Below are 22295 nucleotides of genomic sequence, written 5' to 3' on the forward strand. Positions count from 1 at the left end.
CCCCACAGTGCTGGGGGGTGGGGGTGCTGGGAGACATGAGTTGGACATGGGTGGGGGCCTGCTGGCAGGTGCCCCACAGTGCTGGGGGTGGGGGTGGTGGGGAACATGAGTTCGACATGGGTGGGGGCCTGCTGGCAGGTGCCCCTGGTGGCTGGGGGTGCAGGGGGACATGCATTGGTGGCCAGTGGTGCAAGTTGACATGTGGGTTGGCTGGTGGGCATGGCCATGGTGGATGGGGTGCCTGCAGGACATGTGCTGGGTAGGCCCCTGTGGTGTGAGCCACCTGCAGGGGCCGTGGATGGTGTAGAGGGAACACCTGGGAGGACCCACACGTGCAATTCACATGTGCTGCTCCCGGCGCACCCCTGTAATGCACGTACCCTGATGAGATCGCGTGTGGAACTTCCCGCGCACCCCTGGAATACACGTACCCCACTCAATCGCGTGTGTAACTTCCCGCGCACCCCCGAAATACACGTACCCCGCTCAATCGCGTGTGTAACTTCCCGCGCGCCCCCGAAATACACGTACCCCGCTCAATCGCGCGTGTGACTTCCCGCGCACCCCCGAAATACACATACCCCGCTCAATCGCCTGTGTAACTTCCCGCGCGCCCCCGAAATACACGTACCCCACTCAATCGCGTGTAACTTCCCGCGCGCCCCCGAAATACATGTACCCAGCTCAATCGCGTGTGTAACTTCCCGCGCGCCCCCGAAATACACTACCCCGCTCGCACAGGCCCAATTGCTGTATGTTGCCACTTTTGTGATGCGCTGGGACTCTACCGCCTGCCTTCGTGTGGCGGACGTGTTTCAGCTTGTGCGTGTCTTTGGCTGTGCGTGGCTTTGCACTATTCGATTCCATGAATACGTGTGGTTCGAGTGCGTGTGGGCGTTCCGTCTGCTTCCCTGCAGTACATCCCCAGTTACGCCCTTATTTTCGCGCGTTGTTCCCCACGTTACGCCCCGTGTCCCGCCCACTTTCTGGTGTATGCGCCGAGGTTGTGCGCTTTCACTGTGCGCGTCGCGCACGCCTTTCGGGATGTTGCAGTGACTTGTGCGCCATGCACGGGTTTGGCGCACATCCCGAGGTGTACACGCGCAGGGACTTCCATGAATCGCCTGTTTTTTTCCGCTTGCGCCTGCTTGCGCCTGCTTGCGCGAAGATTTTCGGCGCACGTTTGTTCCATGAATCTCCCCCTAAATATACTGGTGTGCTTTTTTCATGTGATTTTTTTCATTTGCAAAGATGTTCATATTCAGCAGTCAATGAAGAATGAGGCAGAAAAATATTCAGTAGAGATTAGATTAATGTTTTTGGCACAGCCTTAGATTGGCACTAGCTTGCTTTGTTTGCTGACATTCTACCATCTTCTTACCTCTTGAACAGCTGCAGCAGACTTGGACCTACGCCTCGCTGGTGGATATGGAAGGTGTACAGGCCGAGTTGAGATCTTCTATGCAGGAGCCTGGGGGACAATATGTGATGATGACTGGGACCTGATTGATGCAGGTGTCGTATGCCGGCAGCTTAACTGTGGAACCGCCACCAATGCTTTTGGATTAGCCTATTTTGGCCGGGGTAATGGAAGCATCGTTCTGGATGATGTGGTTTGCAGAGGCAATGAGTCCTACCTGTGGGACTGCCAGCACAGGGGCTGGATGAGTCATAACTGTGGTCAAGGTGAAGAAGCCGGGGTCATCTGCACAGGTACTGAGTGGTTTGTGGCTCAGTTAAAATTGTATATCTTGCTTTTATAATGTTCCCTACAAATGCTGCTCTAGGTCCACAGTGTTTGATAACTCTTCACATTTGCCCCAGTATTTCCGGCATAAACCCTTATTTAATTAATCATTAGTCATCAAAACCTTCAAACTCTATTTCATCATAAAACATTATGCTAAAACATCTGTCATTTGAACACATGTCCTTCAATTCTTGGTTCCTCCTAGGTTTTCAAATGTTTCAGCAGCACCTGCCAAATCCTATACAGTGCTCAATGCAGGGATGTACTATCAGTATTCATACAACGCTGCCAAAAAACAGAGACTTTTGATTGTATCTAGTTCATGGACCTGATTACCCAAGTACTGAATATAAAGATCACCTAGTACTTTACATGAGTGAGTACAGGCCTTGCAGTCTCCTGTTGGGTACGTGTCTCACAGATTCGACAGCGCTGTTTTGAGTTTGGGATTTTGAGTGCCGACCCCTTAATTGATAATAGAGGTAACTGGATCAGACCAAGCAGTGTTAAGATGGATTGACACTTATTTACACACTATCGCAGTAGAACAATCTGTTGAAGTGCTGATGGGGATTGCAAAGGACTTGGTGTTGAGTCAGAATAGAAGGAAAGGGTGAATTAATTAGAAGAATGAGTAAAGGAGAAGGATGGTGAAAGCATTTATGGAGAGAGGGGAGAAACAAGAGGGGGGCACAATACAAAGATGTCTAGGTAAAATGAAATTAGAAAAAGAGAGAGAATATGATAGGCAGAGAGAGTGGGAAATAGATGCAGTCTGACATATGAGGGATGAAAGTGATTGACAAGGAGCTGCACGGAATACCCTTCCAAGCACACATCGGGCCTCATTTCGAGAAACGCAGAAAAACGCAGTCATTACCGGCATAGTGTGATTTGCGTGTCTGTGTACCCTTGACGCCGCTAATAGCGGCTGATTACGAGTGTGCGAGCACGCGGGAACACCCATGCCGGTAATGGCTGCCCCGCCATGCAGCTAAAGAACCCCCGAACCCACAATAGCGCCATGACGGGACCCGCCGATACCGCCTCCATCCAGGAGCAACCCCTTAATAACAGACCCGGTAATAACATCATGCAAATACCGGGTTCGTAATACCGGACCCGGAAGTAATGTCATTGCGCCGGAACGGGAAATGCGCCGGCGACCATCTTTAAAAACACAATCCATTGCAATCCTCATAACACAGCACTTCTACAGAGTGGAGAGTAGGCCCAATAAACCCATAATGTCCAAGGCTACCCGTAAGTCCACCCCCCGCAAGAGCAGGAAGCGCTTCTCCGACGAGGAGCTTAATATGCTGGCGGATACACTGGCAGGCCATGCAGATGAGGTGTTAGCCAATAACCTCAAATGTGAAGCACAACTGCGCAAAAAGAAAATTTGGGAGGAAGTGGCACAGAAGGTGACTGCGGTTGGCACCACCACCGGCTCAGTAAAGGACTGCAAGAAAAGGTGGGACGACATCCGGGTGCGCAACATACTTGCAGCCAACCGCAGGGAGGCCATGGCTACAGGCGGCAGGGAGCACTCACCCACCAAATTCATGAGATGGGAGGAGACGTGTAGCACCATGATCAACATGGAACCGATTGAGGGCTTTGGAGAAATGGAGACGGGAGTGCCGAGATCGGGAGATGGAGGTGAGTGTCCCCACAAACCCCAGATAACCAAAGCATGGCGTAGAGCAATAGATGTGAAAGTGAACCAAAGCAATGTATGGCCCATCACACACACATATTCAGATCCATGTCCAGATGGTGGCCCAAACCCTGGCACAAATAAATGCATGCCGCGTACCAATCCCATTACACACAAACACCCAACACACAGGGATCAATCACATGTCACACATCAGGCAAACTGCAATACAATGGTATGCCACCTAGTACACATCAGTCCAGAAAGGAGAGTCCACGGCGTATGCCAATATGGCCCCCCCACATTGCTAGTAACCTGAGCGTCACATCTACAAGAAAGCAATGCATGAAATGTGAAATACTGAACAGCACCAAATCATGCATCTTTCACGTACCACCATCACTGAAGGCCTGCATCTCTTGTTCCCTCACAGGCACAGGTGCAGAAAGTGAAGGGCAGGAGTCTGCCCAAAGGCCAGTACATCCTCAAAGGGATCTAGGGCCAGACATGAAGGCACTCGACCTTCCACCTCCAGGGCCACACCAACGCCCAGAGCGCAACACGGGCCAGCAGTACAGGCCACGCCAGCACAGAAGGAGACAACACCAGCCGACGAAACACCCACAATGGAGTCGACAACTCCTGCAGAGGCAGAGGGTGAAGGAACGCTGTCAGCTGCCACAAGTTCCATAGGGGAGGTAGCAGCCATTGCCCCCCTCAGAAACGTGGATAGCCAAGCTGAGGAATTCGTAGACATGGAAAACAACATCCATATAGTATGTCCCCATGGCCACCCCCCTGCACTCCACACAGGGCACACCAACATGCCCCACGCAGGAACATCCCGTTGTACTGGTGAGTCCGCATCTGTCCACCACTTCAGAGGGCAGTCCAGCAATGGCCCACCCTGCCACTGAACCATCCACCTCCACATCCCCCACCGACATGGAGGCCCGCCTGACCTGTCATGATGCCTACCCCCGGGGACCCAGACCAGGTCCAGCAACCCCAGAAGCAGGCATCAAGTTATTTTGAGCAAGCCCAAAAACCCCTGCTAGGGGCTATTTGGGTGCGGTCCTGGCACCTATGGTGCCAGGCTCATATGGAGAGTCAGTCCTGGCGCCATAGGCGCCAGGTTCATAGAGTAAAACTTACCTGATGCAGACCATGCTGCAAACTTACCTGATGCAGACAATGCTGCAAGAGCTCCAAGCCAAATGAGACTTGGAAGGGACTATTTTACCTAAGGACTATTTTTTACTCGGGTGGGGTTGGGGAGGAATACTTACCTGGGACTACTTTGGAGGCTATTTACACCACGCCCGAAGAGCAGCACACGCTTCGCGTTATTCTGCATCCAGCAGCGTAACGCTCACCGTGTCTGCAAGCCTGCATCCAGTCTTCTGCCACGCCCGTCTCGAGTCTACAGCTCCTACAAAAAGGGGGGAACAGAAGGAGAAAAGGTTAGAACAAGAGCAATACCTTTGGTCCTTACCTGAATTCTGGATCCACCGCGCCTTCGAGCTGGAAGAAAGAAGTATTTTACGCGCGCCGCCTCGCCTGCTGCAGCGCCGCGCTGAACTCGCCGGCCTTTGCAGCATCCTCACGATCCACCGCATCCTTCTGCACGTTCCCACTGCACTCCGGCACCTAAGGAGAACACAAGAACAGCAAAGGTGAGCCAAGGGAATAAACATAGCCAATCGTAACTACCCCCCATAGACTTACCTGATTTACTGCCGGGAGTACTATTCCTCTTCATTGGTTGGTGCAGTCTCCATTGCATCCTTGCCGAACCCTAGCCCCTAAGGGGAACAAAAGGACAACAAGGTGAGACAAAGGGACAAACAAGGGGAATCCTTCTCACCACAATAGAATTACCTAATTTTACCGCAGGAGACATTATTCCCCGAAACTTCATATTTTCTTTCCGCACCTGAATAAGGGAGAAAGCAACAGGTTACATTCTGGCATTACTTTATTGAACTGTGTTGGATAAGACAAATCCTTACCTGAACTCGTCAGCTACCGCGAGGAACTCTTCGCTGGGGTCAAGCTGCAAACTGCAAGGAATCGGACAAGAGTGAAAGTCAGACATTTGAACTCTTACGAACTACAATGTTCTGAAACTCACCAATTCCTTCTAACCAGTGAAGCAACTGGTTATCTACGCGCCCCTGCGCTCGATGCAGGATGAAGAGCTCACCCTTCCAAACCATCAGGTGAGACTTTAAGAAGGGACATTAGAGGCGATCAGTGGGGAGAACAGCAGGGGGAGGTGGGGGTTAACTCTCAACTCCACGGATGGTTAATTCCCTTTCTCCATTTACAGAAGAATACTCCTACGGGCCAAGCAAACCAAGCTGGGTGGGCCAGTCCAGTCTGTCATCTCAGCACTACACGTCACATTAGTGGAGGCGGCAGCTGTCCAGTTCGGATCGACGCCCCTGTGGGAGCCAGGTGAGCGTAACCTGACCAGGGTAGAGGCCTGCCAGGACTGCATTATTGAACTGGTATGGCAGTATGTGGCAGAGCGAGAACAGACCCACTGTGAGATACGGGAGGCAAATGCGGCTTCTATAATGGACATGAACTCAAACATTGTTGCCATCAGAGACAGTTTGGCTGTGGTTACACAGGTCCTTGGCAGGATACTAGAGCATATGCAGCAGCAGCAACCTGCGCCGGCGGTCACACAGCCATCCACCTTGACCCCATCCACCACACCTGCCAGCTCAACTCCCTCGAGTCCTGTACGCATGACCAGGCGCAGCGCACGCCACATGGACATGCTGCCCTCAGACCCGAAGAGAAGCCAGAAATAGCAGAACCACCCTGCATGTGCTAATTGCCACCTTGCTAAACTCACGAATGGCACATCATGTGTGGGATGACAATGGGTGAGGGGGAGGTGGTGTTGGTGGTGTTTGGGGGGTGTTTGGGGGTATGGGGTGTTGGGGGTATGGGGTGTTGGAGGGGAATGGGGTGTTTGGGGTTTTGGGGAGCGGGTGGAGCGCGTGTGTGAGGTAGAGGGATGGAGAACAATATTGTTAGAATTTCAATACACCCATTGTGTCAAAAATCATATCATGACTGGACATTGTTCATTTCTTGTGTGTTTATTCAATTCATGACAGCGCACAGTGCCCAACTCCCAACACACCCTGTGTCCATGTCCGCAACATCCCAGTGCCCAGTGTAGTACTAGCACAGATCCATCTGCATCCCTGTGGTTCAGAAGAAATGGTCAATCACTGATTGGCAGCATAGCACAGCCATCTTGTGCATCGCAAACTGCCAGGGGTGCTGGTCCTCCGGCATCATCATCCTCATCTTCCTCACCCGGATGCACATGTTGGGCAGCATGACACAGACCATGGTGATCTTTCCCACCTTCTCAGGGTCGTAAAGGAGTGCTCCACCAGACCTGCTGAGGCAGCGGAACCGTGCCTTCAACAGGCCAAAGGTCTGCTCAATCACTACACGGGTACGGGTATGAACCCAATTGTACTAATCTTTGTGCCTGTTCCTCGGGTTCCGTACAGGGGTAAGTAGCCACGCTTCAAGGGATAGCAACCATCACCTGCATGGGAGCACAATGAGGTATGTGTAAGTCAATATCTGACCTGAAAACATTTGAAATCACTGCCATGGCTGCAGCTATTTGGTGTTGACATGTACATGTCCCTGGATGTATGCACACAGGCTCATTTGATGCAATGTGTACTGTACTATGGTCTGCTGGTGTGGATTGCAGTGTCCAGATGATGCAAGGTGTTCACTTGCATGCTAATGCAGATTTAGTGTGGATGCGAAACCATGTCTTGCCACCCATACTGACGTTGTATGGCACTCTTCATGTATTGCCACTAGCGGCATTGTCACAGGTGTATTCATGTTTTGTCATCCATCGCTTGACAGTCCCATGGTGGCCTGCTTGTGCGTCTGGCATATTGTCATTGCTGTGCAGCGTTGGTCTTATGTATGGCACTGATGTGTCATGTTCAGGTTGGGATGTTCAGGGCAACAGTGTTTAGCGGTATGTGCATTATCCACTCACCGCCCAATCTCACCCAGGTGGATTATGCATCCCCCACCCCATTCACACCCAGGTGGATTATGCATCCCCCCAATTCACACCAAGTTGGATTATGCATCCCCCCATCTGACACCACCACTGCACTGCCATGGGCCTGTCAGGCAACTTATCAAGCAGCCAGACACGTCGTCCAGCATGTCGTTCCACGTAATGGGGTAGCGAGGAGTTACGCAGCATCATGGCATCATGTGTGGATCCGGGATATCGGGCACAACAATATATGATGATCTTGCTAGAGTCACATACCATCTGCACATTGATGAAGTGGTACTGCTTACGATTGCGGTACACCGCCTCTATGGCATGAGGGACCACCAATTCTACCTGGGTGCAGTTGAGGGCACCAACGCAATTGGGCATGCCTGCCAGTGCGTGGAAGCCAACTTTAGTGTCAGCAAGCTCCTGGGCAGTCCGTGGTAGGGATATGTGGGTGCTTGCGTGCTTCAGGAGGGCATCCAGCACTTGGGTCAGCATGTGTGAAAAGAGAGGTTGTGATATGCCATGCAGCTGCCCCACTGGGTGCTGGTAGGTGCCTGTGGCCAGGAAGTGGAGCACAGACACTAACTTCAGTAGAGGGGGGATGGCAGTGCGAATTTCTATCAGGCTGACGATGTCGTTGTGTATCATGTACACTATGTTGGTGATGGTGTCCCAGTCCTACCGGGACAGGGTGTGGATCTGCTCAGGGGTTAGATTGAATGGGCTGGCTCTGATGCAAGGGATTGGTGGCTGCCTACGTGGTACCACTGGCTGCACTGGTGGGACTTGCTGGGCCTGTCTCACCCTCCTTCTCCTCCTGCGTCTTCTCTGTGCTGCCTGTTGTTGCTGTAGTTATTGTTGCTGGTGTAGCAGTACAGGCATGTCCTCCAGACCCAGGATTGCAACAGCTAGTGGGATCCTTTTGGTGTAGGAAGGGGTGTGGTGTGTGAATGTGTTCCTTTTGTACTGGGACAGGCTCCATTGACTCCACCTGTGGTGATTGTGTGCACCTTTGGCAGTTGGCTACACTGCAGGCTGCTATTTACGTGTGGTCCGCGATGCCTGTATTGCTGCCATCGTGCAGGCCCTATTCACTGACTTCGAGATGCCGGTAAGTGCATGTCCGCGTAACTTGTGATGCCCTCCTGTTAGCAGCATCCCCGTATTTCCGCCGCGAAGGGTGCGTGTACGCGCGCATGCAGAAAGAAGGGGCACGGTATGGGCGGTGGCGGTATTGAAGGGTTTTCAGCTCGTAATGGCCCAGACCCGTTAGCGATGCCGGTAATACCATTCCGCCTTCCTTTTTTCATTACTTCCATGCTCGTAATGAGGCCCATCATGTTTAAGACAACCTGCACCACCCACCAGGCAGTCACAAACAAAACACCCTCTATCTAGCCAAGAACCACAGCATCTCTGAAGGCCGCCACAAATTGCAGCAGAAGCCATGACATCACCAGAATGGACACAAGGAACTACAAAGGAGAAGCAAACAGGTAACAGACCTTGTTCTGCAATACACCCTATTCCTAGACCACATAACCAACACAGATGAGATTGACCCCTTCCATCCTACACCTAGAAAAGCTTCTGAATAACTTATTCTTCAAGGAACATTGAGACAGTCAGAACAATTGGAGACAATTGGAGTAAGATTCAGACAACAGATTCAAAGTTCAAAACAAGCACTTTCATTAACTTAATGTCAGGATGGAGAAACAACCTATCTTGCCCTGTATTATGGTGGGATTTCACTAGCAAACCAAAAGTAAGGAAAGTCAAAGTCAACAAGTTCAACTTAGGAATCTGTCTGTGTCCAAAACCTATACTAGCCATTACAACTAATAATATACAAAGTGTAGGGATGTCTGTAACCAACAAAACAGTGTTCAATATAAAGTCCGTAGTTTGGCTCAGCTTTCATCTTTCTTTCAGATCCCTTCCCCAAGAATAAAGCCGTTCTTATAAAAAGTCTTAAGATTGCCTTGATTTCCAAAGTAATATAGGTTTGCCCAATGCTCACGGTTCCCTTCCCGAATTTCCAAAAGACAGTTGAAAACACAAAATTTCCTGGGGCACCGAACCCCGGACAAATAAACAGATCCAATCTCAGGGATCCTTCCCCAAGATACAATTTCAATGATGTATTAATATGAGGGTGCTTCCTAACTGTTCTGTGCCACACTTGCACCCTCTGCTCATTACTGGTCTTTGTACCACTAAAGGTTTTGTTTGAAATTAGCAGTTCTAAAAGTTCATATGCCCAATGTTCCATTAACTTTGGGAAATAATGCACATTGGGTTGCTGGCCTGGTTTAAAGTTGAACTCACTTCATAGTTCATTATTCATTGTCTTCTTTGTAATTATAATTAATTGTTCTGTAGATATGACATATTTAAATGTTGCTTGCAATGTAAATTTCCTTCACTTTAGCAATTAGCAGACAGAAGTAAGGATTTTCCTTCAGTGCAGTGCTCAGAAGTGTGCAGATTTATGGTTTCAATATTATTTTTCGTTTGGAACTTCAGTAATGTGTAATGGTTGCAAGGTAAGTAGCTTTGTTGTCTTTGTTCAATTTGCGACATATTGTAATATGTCTTTATAATTGGCCTTTATGTGTGCCCAGCGTTCGGAGACTTTCGAAAGCGTGCTTTTATCCGCATGTGACCATGCCGTAACAAAGTATTCACTCTGCTTTACGATTGAACAAATCGTAATGTTCATCAGTTCGTACGGATTCTATGGAGACATTCAAAAACGTGCCTTTCATTCACGCGACCGCTCTGATACAAATTATCCTTACGTGTAGCATCAAACACTCACATACCGCGTTTCTGTTTGTCTAGAAACTGACCGGTTGCTTTGATGCAAGTTCATGCAGCGCAGATCTTTGGCCTTCGGGTATTTGCTTCAGGGCTCCACCTCCTGTACCTCAGGCACTCCTCGGTCAGATTCTAACTCCAGGAGAACGAGCGCCTCGAACAATAGAAAAACGAGCAGCCTTCCACCATGGCTCCCATTTCACACTTCCTTCGGTTCCACAGAGCCCCAGATCCTGGGCCACTCTTCTCTGAATCATATGCGTGATACACACAGAGAGGTCCTCGCTATTCTTCTTGGCCTCTAATCTGCTACAACAGGCCAAAGGTCTGCTCAATCACTACACGGGTATGGGTATGAACCCAATTGTACTAATCATTGTGCCTGTTCTGCGGGTTCCGTACAGGGGTAAGTAGCCACGCTTCAAGGGATAGCCACCATCACCTGCATGGGAGCACAATGAGCACAATGAGGTATGTGTAAGTCAATATCTGACCTGAAAACATTTGAAATCACTGCCATGGCTGCAGCTATTTGGTGTTGACATGTACATGTCCCTGGATGTATGCACACAGGCTCATTTGATGCAATGTGTACTGTAATATGGTCTGCTGGTGTGGATTGCAGTGTCCAGATGATGCAAGGTGTTCACTTGCATGCTGATGCAGATTTAGTGTGGATGCGAAACCATGTCTTGCCACCCATACTGACGTTGTATGGCACTCTTCATGTATTGCCACTAGCGGCATTGTCACAGGTGTATTCATGTTTTGTCATCCATCGCTTGACAGTCCCATGGTGGCCTGCTTGTGCGTCTGGCATATTGTCATTGCTGTGCAGCGTTGGTCTTATGTATGGCACTGATGTGTCATGTTCAGGTTGGGATGTTCAGGGCAACAGTGTTTAGCGGTATGTGCATTATCCACTCACCGCCCAATCTCACCCAGGTGGATTATGCATCCCCCACCCTATTCACACCCAGGTGGATTATGCATCCCCCCAATTCACACCAAGTTGGATTATGCATCCCCCCATCTGACACCACCACTGCACTGCCATGGGCCTGTCAGGCAACTTATCAAGCAGCCAGACACGTCGTCCAGCATGTCGTTCCACGTAATGGGGTAGCGAGGAGTTACGCAGCACCATGGCATCATGTGTGGATCCGGGATATCGGGCACAACAATATATGATGATCTTGCTAGAGTCACATACCATCTGCACATTGATGAAGTGGTACTGCTTACGATTGCGGTACACCGCCTCTATGGCATGAGGGACCACCAATTCTACCTGGGTGCAGTTGAGGGCACCAACGCAATTGGGCATGCCTGCCAGTGCGTGGAAGCCAACTTTAGTGTCAGCAAGCTCCTGGGCAGTCCGTGGTAGGGATATGTGGGTGCTTGCGTGCTTCAGGAGGGCATCCAGCACTTGGGTCAGCATGTGTGAAAAGAGAGGTTGTGATATGCCATGCAGCTGCCCCACTGGGTGCTGGTAGGTGCCTGTGGCCAGGAAGTGGAGCACAGACACTAACTTCAGTAGAGGGGGGATGGCAGTGCGGATTTCTATCAGGCTGACGATGTTGTTGTGTATCATGTACACTATGTTGGTGATGGTGTCCCAGTCCTACCGGGACAGGGTGTGGATCTGCTCAGGGGTTAGATTGAATGGGCTGGCTCTGACGCAAGGGATTGGTGGCTGCCTACGTGGTACCACTGGCTCCACTGGTGGGACTTGCTGGGCCTGTCTCACCCTCCTTCTCCTCCTGCTTTACGATTGAACAAATCGTAATGTTCATCAGTTCGTACGGACTCTATGGAGACCTTCAAAAACGTGCCTTTCATTCACGCGACCCCTCTGATACAAATTATCCTTACGTGTAGCATCAAACACTCACATACCAGGTTTCTGTTTGTCTAGAAACTGACCGGTTGCTTTGATGCAAGTTCATGCAGCGCAGATCTTTGGCCTTCGGGTATTTGCTTCAGGGCTCCACCTCCTGTACCTCAGGCACTCCTCGGTCAGATTCTAACTCCAGGAGAACGAGCGCCTCGAACAATAGAAAAACGAGCAGCCTTCCACCATGGCTCCCATTTCACACTTCCTTCGGTTCCACAGAGCCCCAGATCCTGGGCCACTCTTCTCTGAATCATATGCGTGATACACACAGAGAGGTCCTCGCTATTCTTCTTGGCCTCTAATCTGCTACAAATTCACAGCCTCTGCTACTGTCACCATTCCCTCCCTTATACTCATTTGGTGGGGATTTGTGTACACCTGCAGCCCTTTAACAGGCTGCAGGGGCGAGTTCACAATTAGCCCTGCCTGACCTCTACTGCTCTCAGCAGGCCTCTTCCTTGTCCCAGTAGCAGAGTCGGGCAAGAGACTAGTCTTCATTACTCCAGTATGCCTCTTCCTCATCTCTTCCTCATCTCAGTACTCTTGGTACTTTTTGCAGTTATGTATGACAAAGTCAGGGGAATTGATTCATAATACCCCGTAAAGACGAGGAAAGAGTTGGGTTGGTCATTAGTAGAAGAAAAGGGGATACCATGTCTCTCCCAAGAACATCCCACTCCCAATCCCTGCGTACCCTCCCCCCCAGGTGATTCTTCCTCGCTTGTCCACCCCCAGGGTTGGGATCCAAGAGCAATGGCCTTTCCCGAGCCAACTGCACAAAGGATCCATGAGGAATAGAGTGAGAACACACCCAGGTTTCTCACAGGTACCGGTGAGGAAATAATCAGGATGTTCTATTCAAAGTATAGTTAGATTTAGTGCAGATTGTCTTCCCGGAGGCGCCCAGGATCCAGAGCACCCACTTACTTGGTGCCCCTGCACTCAACCCTAATCCCCTCTCCAGAGGCCCCCTTTTCACTGGTCCACATATCCATCAAATCTTCTCTGCTACCGCTGCAAACTACCAGTAACCCCATGCGTGCTTCTGTTGCTTCCGAGGCAGATTTTCATGCTATAAATCACATACATAAATGCATCGAAAATCACGTAATAATGTATTCGCCTGCCTTTATGCCTCAAAGTGTTGATTGGGTTAAACGTATAAAAACACTCTCTTTGCTGCTAGATTGCTCTCCCAGTCTGGCATAAAGTATTTTATTAAACTTCATCAAATGGAAATGTGGATATCAGGGATGTCTTCCGTAACCCAGAATCCCCTTTAATATTTGCTAGGTCTTAGCAGCCGGGGCCAACTTGCCTGACAGATGAAGAGCAATTAAGAGAAGTATTCTAGTATCCTAAATAGCAGACAATACTTTCAGATTTGCTGCACTCTAAAATCTTACCTCAATTCCAAGTCGCTGTTATGTTGTATTAACTGAGTTAATAGAGTGCCCAATGACCATAGAATATCTTGCTGTTAATAAAACAGCGAGTGGACCATATAAAAAGAAAATCCAAAGCCAGAGTTTAAGAAAGAAAAGCAAACCACGTGGGTCTTCAGATTTTGTGGGAAACCGAGACGTTCAGGACATGCCTGAAGAGTCGAGTAATATAAAGGGAATTCCAGGCATGTGGGAAACAAAGAAAGAGGACTGGGGCATAGAGCACTGAAGGAGAGGTGCGCTGAAATGTGTATTTTGCTGTTGATCTCGGTGCAGTGTTCCAGGTCAGCTTAATCAGCTCCAGTGGATTCATCTACTTCTCTAAGATATCTGCATTGGGGACAGGGCATGTGTTACACACTAAATTTACGTGAGGCTCACCACGCCATGAGAGGCTGGCTTCATACAGGAGAAGAAATAGTTCTGTATTGAAACAAAATCAGGACATCCCTGGATTGACAGCTGTCTCACCGTTTTTCTTCCTACATCCATATGATGAGGCTGCTCTCATCAGAATATATATTTCATGCTTACAAACACTTGAATACTTAGGTAACTCTTGTGAAAAAATAAGTGTGCAGCAAGCCCAGGGGCATTATGTGTTTAGTGATTGAAGCATTCTCCCCTTTTATCACAGATACCTTCATCAAATATAAAGATGTGTGATCATTCTTATGTTACCGAAATACGCTTTGATTTCATGCAAAGCAGAAAGGAACCAACATTAGAGCTATTTGTCTTCCTCATAAGGGTATTTCCAAATAGTATAATAACCTGTACCAGGCCATTCATCTTGGAATGATAACTGTCTATCAGAACATACATTATCTGGTTATTGTAAGTTGTGATAACGTAGTTTGCTCAGTAAAACAAGTGTATAATTCTAATCATGTTTATCACATATTATGGCAGGTCATTCGGAGGACTCAGACTCTTGGAGGACATTTTCAATGACGTGTTTATTAAAGAGTAAGGATAGCGTCTAACTTTCCCTATAGCTATGGGGTGTTCCCTGCGTATCAAACTAACTAAGGTGCTTGTCACTCATCTGTGGCTGTCCCAAAGTCAAAACTGACCCTACAACTATTCTAACAACTAAAGACAGGACAGGAGAATTACTCGGATCTCCTAGTCTTTGCTTTTCGCGAATCTATTCTTCATGGTTCTTCTTAATAGGTGGTTTTTAAATAGTCGTTTGTGACTCCTTTCAAGATCTCATTATACTTTTGTTCTTTCTCAAGAATTGGATTCTTTGACCTTGATGAATGCTTTGATCCATATTAATGATTTTGACGTAACTTTGGTTCTGTCCTTTCCCTCTGCAAAAAAGGGTTGTTTTCCCCTTTTCCCAGGGTAGTGATATCCAGCCTCTAGAACTCACCCTCTTGGGATTCTCTTGTATTCTTTCTCTTTATAGTCTCTGTCTTTAGGCATATATAAATCTCAGCCTTTCTCCCCAGTCTTTTGTCTTTCAATTTCTCCCTTAATCTTTATTCCATTCGGCTTCCTCTCATTGCCATCATTCCAGTTTCTTACTGTTCAAATTGTGCTCACTTTGTTTTGACTCGGAGCAGTATGAGTAGTCACATAACGATCACTGGGCAGCTTGCCGGGCCTCCCGTTCTCCCTGTTGCCTTGGAATCTCTGGGATAATGTTACCGGGGCCTCAGTTCGCTCTGGGTTTGTTAGTCTCTGACGTTTCCTTAGCGTCTATCGTTACTCCGGTGACCCATCTTCCATATTGTCCTTCTGGATGAATTATGAACTCTGTCGTAATCCAGAGCGTATGTGGCTTACAACAAGTTTTTGTGGTCGCGTCATCACCATAAGCTTGTCTCTCTTTCCTTCTCTAAGGATGTTGCTCGTACAGCACTCTGCCTTCGGTACCCAAGCAGTTCTCAAACTCGCAAACTTTGCCTTTTGCAGGTTTCCTCCCCTCAGATCTTTTGTCGCTGTGGGGCTTCCCTGGCTGACACTCGTGTCGCTCCTTCTCTACTTGCCTTCAAGAAAGTCAGAGGAGGCGGCTCGAGCTTCCCGGCAGTGGCAGTGCAATATTGGAATGCACTCCCCCCCTGGCCTTCAGGGCAGAGGAAGCTTACTGACCGTTCCTGAAGGCCCCTATATACATATACAGTAGAAATGTGCTGCGTGTGAGGTTAGCTCCCTGACCCAAACTCCCCCAGGTTTTGATGTCTTTGTGTGTAACTCATTTCCTTAATAGCGCCCTGATGCTCTTGGGTTTAGGCACTTTAAAATGTAACAAATAAATAAAACCATCATAGGTGTGTTCTTCAGGGTCAAATTCTGGAAACATTTTGGCCATTCTATTTGCCCTCATTTGTTCATACTGACATACCTGCTGATGGCACTATCAACGACAAGTAAACACAAATAACTAGCAATTAAAAACGCCACATATTTATTAAATACATTTGTTTGGTACCTACTTGTGGCATTGCTGCTTTGATTTCATTAAGAAGGAGAAACGGCATCTCAAATGTCTCAAATGTCTGCGAATCTGAGTGTGTGCACCAGTGCATTCATTTGTGCCACCCATCCTTGGGCAATCCTCATAGTGAGGACCATAGAAAATTCTGGCCTAGAACCACCACAGCCTCTGCCCCACTGATAGCATATGCTTCAACTGAGCTTTAGGTAGAGAATAACGCAAATATTTGGGTTTCACCCATAGTATTCAGGATCTTGTTGGGGTGACTTATGATCTTGCGAGATAACAGTACTGTATCAGGCTTAAATCGTGTGACACCGCTATCTCTTTGGTCATTCCACCAGTTATTTGACAACAGTTCTCCACTATCTGTAACCAATTTAGCCCTAACATGTGCAAGAGCTATGGTTTCACATCCATTCCTTGTGCACAGAGTAAGAATAGTCATGTGTTCCATCTCACTTGGTTATGGATAAAGGTTAAAAATGGGGTTTGCAACGTGGCCTCAGAAAATGTGGGCCACACGTCTCTGCAGGTTGCTCATACGTATTCTGTCGTTGTGGAGTCCAAGAAACAATGCAGTACACTGATTCACTGCTGATTTACCGCAAAATGTGTTATGTGGCCCAGCATTCGGAAACTTCCAAAGGGATTTGGGATGAAATGTTTGGGTATTGCATGTAGAAAAAACATTTCTAATGAGCAGTTTGACCCACCCAGTAGGCCCATGGAAGAAAACAGCACTGGAGGAAACGGTAGTAGTGAGTGATAGAATACTCCAGACCTGCTCAGCTCAGGGCCATGCTAATCAGGGAGCCGTCTCTCAAAGAACCCAAGTTGCCGTTCTACATTTAGAAAAACATTCTCCATTTATTTTATTTTATTTATGTATTTTATTGACCATTTGTTAGGTGACTATACAACAGAAATGTGTTTCAAAGCACCACATGGCTAAAGGAGAAGTAAAGGAGAAGGGTACAGGGGAGATAATAACAATGGCAAAAACAGTGAATATAAAGTCATGGTCCTACTAGGCCTTGCGGCATTCGGGCGTGCAATGGCAGTGAGTGGACACTCGCTGGTGGAGTGACCGGGAGGGAAGTGCTATGGGGAGCCAAGGAGGAGAACCTCAAGTGCTGGAGCAGGCAACTCCCAAGGGTGAGATGCAGAGCTGCCAAGCAGGGGCCCGCAAGGGCTGTGTTTTAGAGGGGGGAGGGTGCTGGTGTTGACTGGGAAGAAGGGCCTAGAATCCTGTGAGATTCATGAGGATCAGGCCACCTTTCAGAGCGGCATTTGGGTGATTAACATGGAAGAGAAAGAGGTAGAGAAGAGCAGAGTTTTGAGCAGTTTCCAGAATTTAAGGTGGTCTGGCTCAAGTCTGAGAGGGGCAGGGAGGTTGTTCCAAAGGGAGGCATCAGCCGAAGATTGAAACCTGCCCCCCCCCCCCGCCCCGATACTATCTGCTTGGAGAAGCATTTGATAGTCAAAGAGTTGGAGTTAGAGGAGCATATGGCTCTAACAGTGGAGTATTTAGGGAGGCAAAATTGCACATAGTGTGACCACAGGCCCCAGAAGGCCTTGTGGATGATGCAGAGGGTCTTGAATTTGATGCTTTCAGCCACCAAGAGCCAGTGAAGAGATGTCAGGGCTGGAGAGATACAGTCCCTGGGCTTGAGGCCAAGGATAAGTCTTGCAGACCTTGTCTGGATTAGCTGTGGGGGAATAGGGAGGAAAGCGTGAGACAGAGAAAGAGGATGTTGCAGTAGTCCAGCATAGAGAGGACCAGAGCTCTGGAGACATTGAGCTTCTGGGGGAAGGAGATGGAAGTGGAACTTCAATGAGCTTTCAATCAATACATTGGTTGCAAAGGAGGGTACAGGCAGGAAGCACTAGTGCAGATGCATTTCAAACTGCCCAAGTCCTGGATGGTCTGCTCTTTGAACATCAGGATCACATAAAGGTAGTCAAGAAAAAAGGAGCACTCTCTATCAAGAAGGCTAACAATGATTGTTCCACTATCCATTGAGTCAATTGTATAAGAGTCTTAAAAGATGGTGAGGAAGATGTAAGTCCGCTCCACTGTGGTCCCTCATCAACTGTTACCTGTTGTTTTCTGGAAGGTCCTCAGTTTCAAAATTCAACAACCGACACCCCATCTTAAACCCTAACCACCTGCCTTCTCTCCAGGTGTGGGCTTCTTTCAGCGTTTGGAGTTCAACATCCGCTGCCCCCATCATGAATATCGAAATTCCCAATGTTGCTGTGAATGATTCTGCAAAAACTGAGCGTTGAGAATCAGTCAACCGTGTTCTCTCGTATGTGCTCTGTTACCCAGTTGCAACTATGGCTAAATTTTCAGAACCACATTTCTTGCTCTGTATTCATTTAAATGAGTTAAAGAGACACTGCTCTCCTGAATATCCGTGAAGACCTGCTCTCTATCCTTGATTCTAATCTCCCCTGTGTCCTCATCTTACTGTAGGGTGTCCTGACCCACGTTTAAGCTACCCTGCTACAACTTTTGGTGCTGTGGGCTTAGGAAATTCAAGATGGCGGAAAACCCACATGTGCGCCGAAATCCAGGAAAGCTGCGCAGTTGTGCGCACACCAAAATGGTTACCTAACTTGCCACCCACCAGGGTAAAGAAAGGTCTTTGTTAACAAAATCCACTTTTACTGATGTCAAAAAGTTGCTGAAATCGTGACTCATTGGACCACTTTAAAGATTCAACCCTTTTTGTGGGGTTCCACATAACGATCTTACTGTAAGGAGCCCCATCAAAACAATGTTAAGCCAGGATTTACTACCATGTAAGAACCATTCCTGTTTAGAATGCATTAATCCAAGAAAATCCCAAAAATGGGTGCAGTACCAGTACTCACCACTATCCAAAAGCCGGCGTTTTAAAACCCACTGTGTGTTTTTCTGAAGGCAAGCCAAAATGCCTATTTCAAACCTTGCAACATGTGCAAAATATTCACTGAACACCAGCAGACATTTGGCAGAATGGAGTTTTGTGTGCCTACAAAATCTGGGAAATGAAGAGCCCAAAAACAATGCTTATAACAAAAATGCTATGGAGTCAGCAGCTTAAGCCTAACTGAAACTGGATTTAAAACCACCAAAATCGAAAATGTTAAATTGACTGAGTGACCTACTTTTGAGTGTCACATAGGTTGTAATTGTTTAAATGTCATAGTTTTGCACTTAGAATCAGCATTCTAGCTGCATGTGTAAAATTACAAGTTATTTTAAAAGCAACAAAAAGTTAGCTGAAGGTCTGGCTTAAGGAACTTGATTTTGCCTAGCAACGGATCCCATCAGGAGTGAAACTTGAGTCACAACTATGTTCCCAGGCCAATGTTCCTTTTGCTGCCCACACTAAGGATATGCCACCTATCTGATAATGGAATTTCCTGTGCTCTGCCAGAGAGTGAACAAAGCCCTCTCCACTCAGGCAAAGGTTTTTATTACAGACGTCGTAAAAAGTGGCTTCCTCCTGGAGAAGCTGGGAGGGGCACTGCCTGTGAGAAGCAAGCTGGCTTGGCAGAAACTGGAAAGACTGGTTTCTGTACCATGTGACCTGAAAAGACACACCCCTGCAGCAAGGATATGGTTTTATAAAAAGGTGGATAACTCATAGTGCGGACATGTGAACATTTTATAAATGATACCATAATTCTTGTGATTTTTCTGCCCACAGTTTAAGACGTGGTAGGAACCGGTGGTATGTTCAGGGGGGTTTTAGCGGAAAAGTGGATATTACTATAAAGGTGTGCATGTTAAAAATCTGAAACTTCATCAGTTAATGTCCCCACCCCCTGCACACATGTATGTAAAGTTGGGTCCATGTCGGAAATTGAAAAAGCAGTTAAAAAGTCAATTATGTACACTCTTTGAATGCGAGCTCCTAGAATGAGCAGATTTGGACATAGACATGGCTAAATTCAGCCACACCATGTATATGTAATTTTAAACAAATGTGTACCTGTGCAAATATGTTTTTAGGTCAGATATAGATTGTGTGTAAAGTTGACAGGGGTGGGTTCTCTGTATCATAAACAGACCTCATCATGATGACACTTCATTTCATTCCCCCAATCAAGTAAGGAATGAAAATTTGACCAATGACAGGTGAGAGAGGCAAGTCTAGTGATGCAACACACACACCCATTCTCAAGAAACAGATAAAAGCAGAGAGTCAGGACACATAGGGACATTCAATTTCATCTGCCGCTGGAAGCCCTGCCGGAAAAATCCATACTTACCTCCATCAAACTCCAGAAAGCCAAACTAGAGACTTCAATCTATCCAGAGCAGAGACCAGACCAGAGAGAAAGCAGTGCTGTGCCTAGCAGAGACCAGACCAGAGAGAAAGCAGTGCTGTGCCTAGCAGAGACCATACCAGAGAGAAAGCAGTGCTGTGCCTAGCCGAGACCAGACCAGGCGCTGTGAGCAGAATCCGGAAAGACCTGACCAGACTGAAGATCGTGACCAAGTCGCTTTCCTGTTCAAAATCTCTTGTGAGTACTTAGCAAAACTCAGAACAAATCTCTTAGTTTAAATTCATCTAATTCAATCTATTTAACCTAAGTAGAACTGCCTCCTAGCTGTCACCTGTCATTTCTAGTTGCAAACTGCACTTGTCATTTTGAGCTTTTGAAATTGGCAAAACCAAAAACGACCTTTATTAATTCGCTCATATCTCCGCGACCGTTTGGGCTAGAGACTTGCAGTAACTTTCATTTTGAAGCTGAGATCCCAGGCTTTCCTAGGACCCCAAAACGGTAGAGATAGTCCTTGCGGTTCCTCTGTAATAGCGCTCGGCGCATCCGCGAATTTTGCCGCGATTTGCAATTTCTTCACATGTAAAAAACTGCTGCTGCTGGCTTTCCATTTGCCAGAAATTCGTTTAACCTGCTAACTATCCCTGCCTCATTGCTAGTGTGAGCCTGGACTAATATTAACTAGATACCACTCACCCTGAACCTCTGAAAGGGAATTAAAAAGCATTTCCAGCATATTTCTCATCCATTGCTAGCACATATCAAAGCATTTGGGCCTGTGTTTTCAAAACTCCTATCTGTTTTCTGTAAGCTTGCTGGGATTGAACTGAATCACATTTGATTGCATTTCTGAGAACTGTGTGTTTCCTTCCATTTCCTTGCCTTGCATCAAGGGGGGGGGAGGGAATTGCCAGAGAAAAGTGATTACATTGTTTTGTTGAAATCATATTGAGTATTTCTATACTGCATTTCATTCATTCAACCTTGCATCCATTTGAACTCTATAAAGCATTTTATACCACATTATACTTTTGTTCCTATTTACCAGTGTGCTATTCAATTATTAATTTATTATAAAGCGTGATATATATATCTATTTTAAATTATCAAATAAACCTTTTAAACTTGCAAAACAGAACTACTTCTTGGCTCAGTGGGGTCAGGGGGATTCCAAGAGAGGGGTGTTATATAGGGGTAGTCATCCAGAACGCATGAACTGGACCTAAAGATATATCAATATGGGTTTTCATTCAGTATTCTAGACTAGGCGTTAACTTGGCTGTAGTGCTGAATTGAATCCTCTTACAAAGTGGGGGCTCGAGCCGAGACGTTGGGTTAGATTTACCAGTTGTGCAGCTTAATACAGTGTGCTAACTGACGGGATACATACACCCGGTCGGATCACCACGCTGCATTACGCTGTGAAGCATTCCTCAAAAGGGACACTCCAAGAAAAGTTCTGTTCTGCAAAAATAAAATACTAACTTCTGTAAGTCAGGACAGAGACCAATCTCTAGAATGACGACCTTAGTAGACATGAAAATAGCCAGAGAGCACCTCTTGCATAAGCTATTTGTGAGAGGTGAATGGACCGAACAGGGCCAGGATGTGTGGTTGCAGGCCATCACACAACAGGTCACTGAAACAGGGTCAGATATATATAGAGATCAGGGTCCCTTACATGTGGCCCTGAGTGAACTATATATGGCTCCTAAAGCCAAAGAGGAACACAATAAGATCGCCAGGATAGCAGCATACCTGTACCTATATATGGGAGACATGCAGGATAGATGTGCTGAAAGCCAAAATCTGGCAAATAGGCAACAGATGGCATTACAGAAGGTCCAATCTGATCTGGACTCTTCTGAGCAGAGGCTGCAGAGGAGCCAGGAGTCAGAAAATGACA

General features: G+C 47.4%; 1 protein-coding gene across 3 annotated transcripts in view; it reads left to right on the top strand.

Annotated features, from left to right (window-relative positions):
• The window catches only part of LOC138447680 (adhesion G protein-coupled receptor E1-like), a 908650-nt gene that overhangs the window by 127223 nt on the left and 759132 nt on the right, over positions 1-22295 (top strand). For all 3 annotated transcript variants that reach the window (XM_069603943.1, XM_069603945.1, XM_069603944.1), the window contains one exon: positions 1393-1713. In XM_069603943.1, coding sequence (XP_069460044.1) covers positions 1393-1713 — 321 coding nt within the window. The remainder of the gene's footprint in view (positions 1-1392; positions 1714-22295) is intronic.

Source organism: Ambystoma mexicanum, chromosome 3q (genome assembly GCF_040938575.1).
Source record: "Ambystoma mexicanum isolate Mex_15411 chromosome 3q, UKY_AmexF1_1, whole genome shotgun sequence".
Taxonomy (NCBI): Eukaryota; Metazoa; Chordata; class Amphibia; order Caudata; family Ambystomatidae; genus Ambystoma; species Ambystoma mexicanum.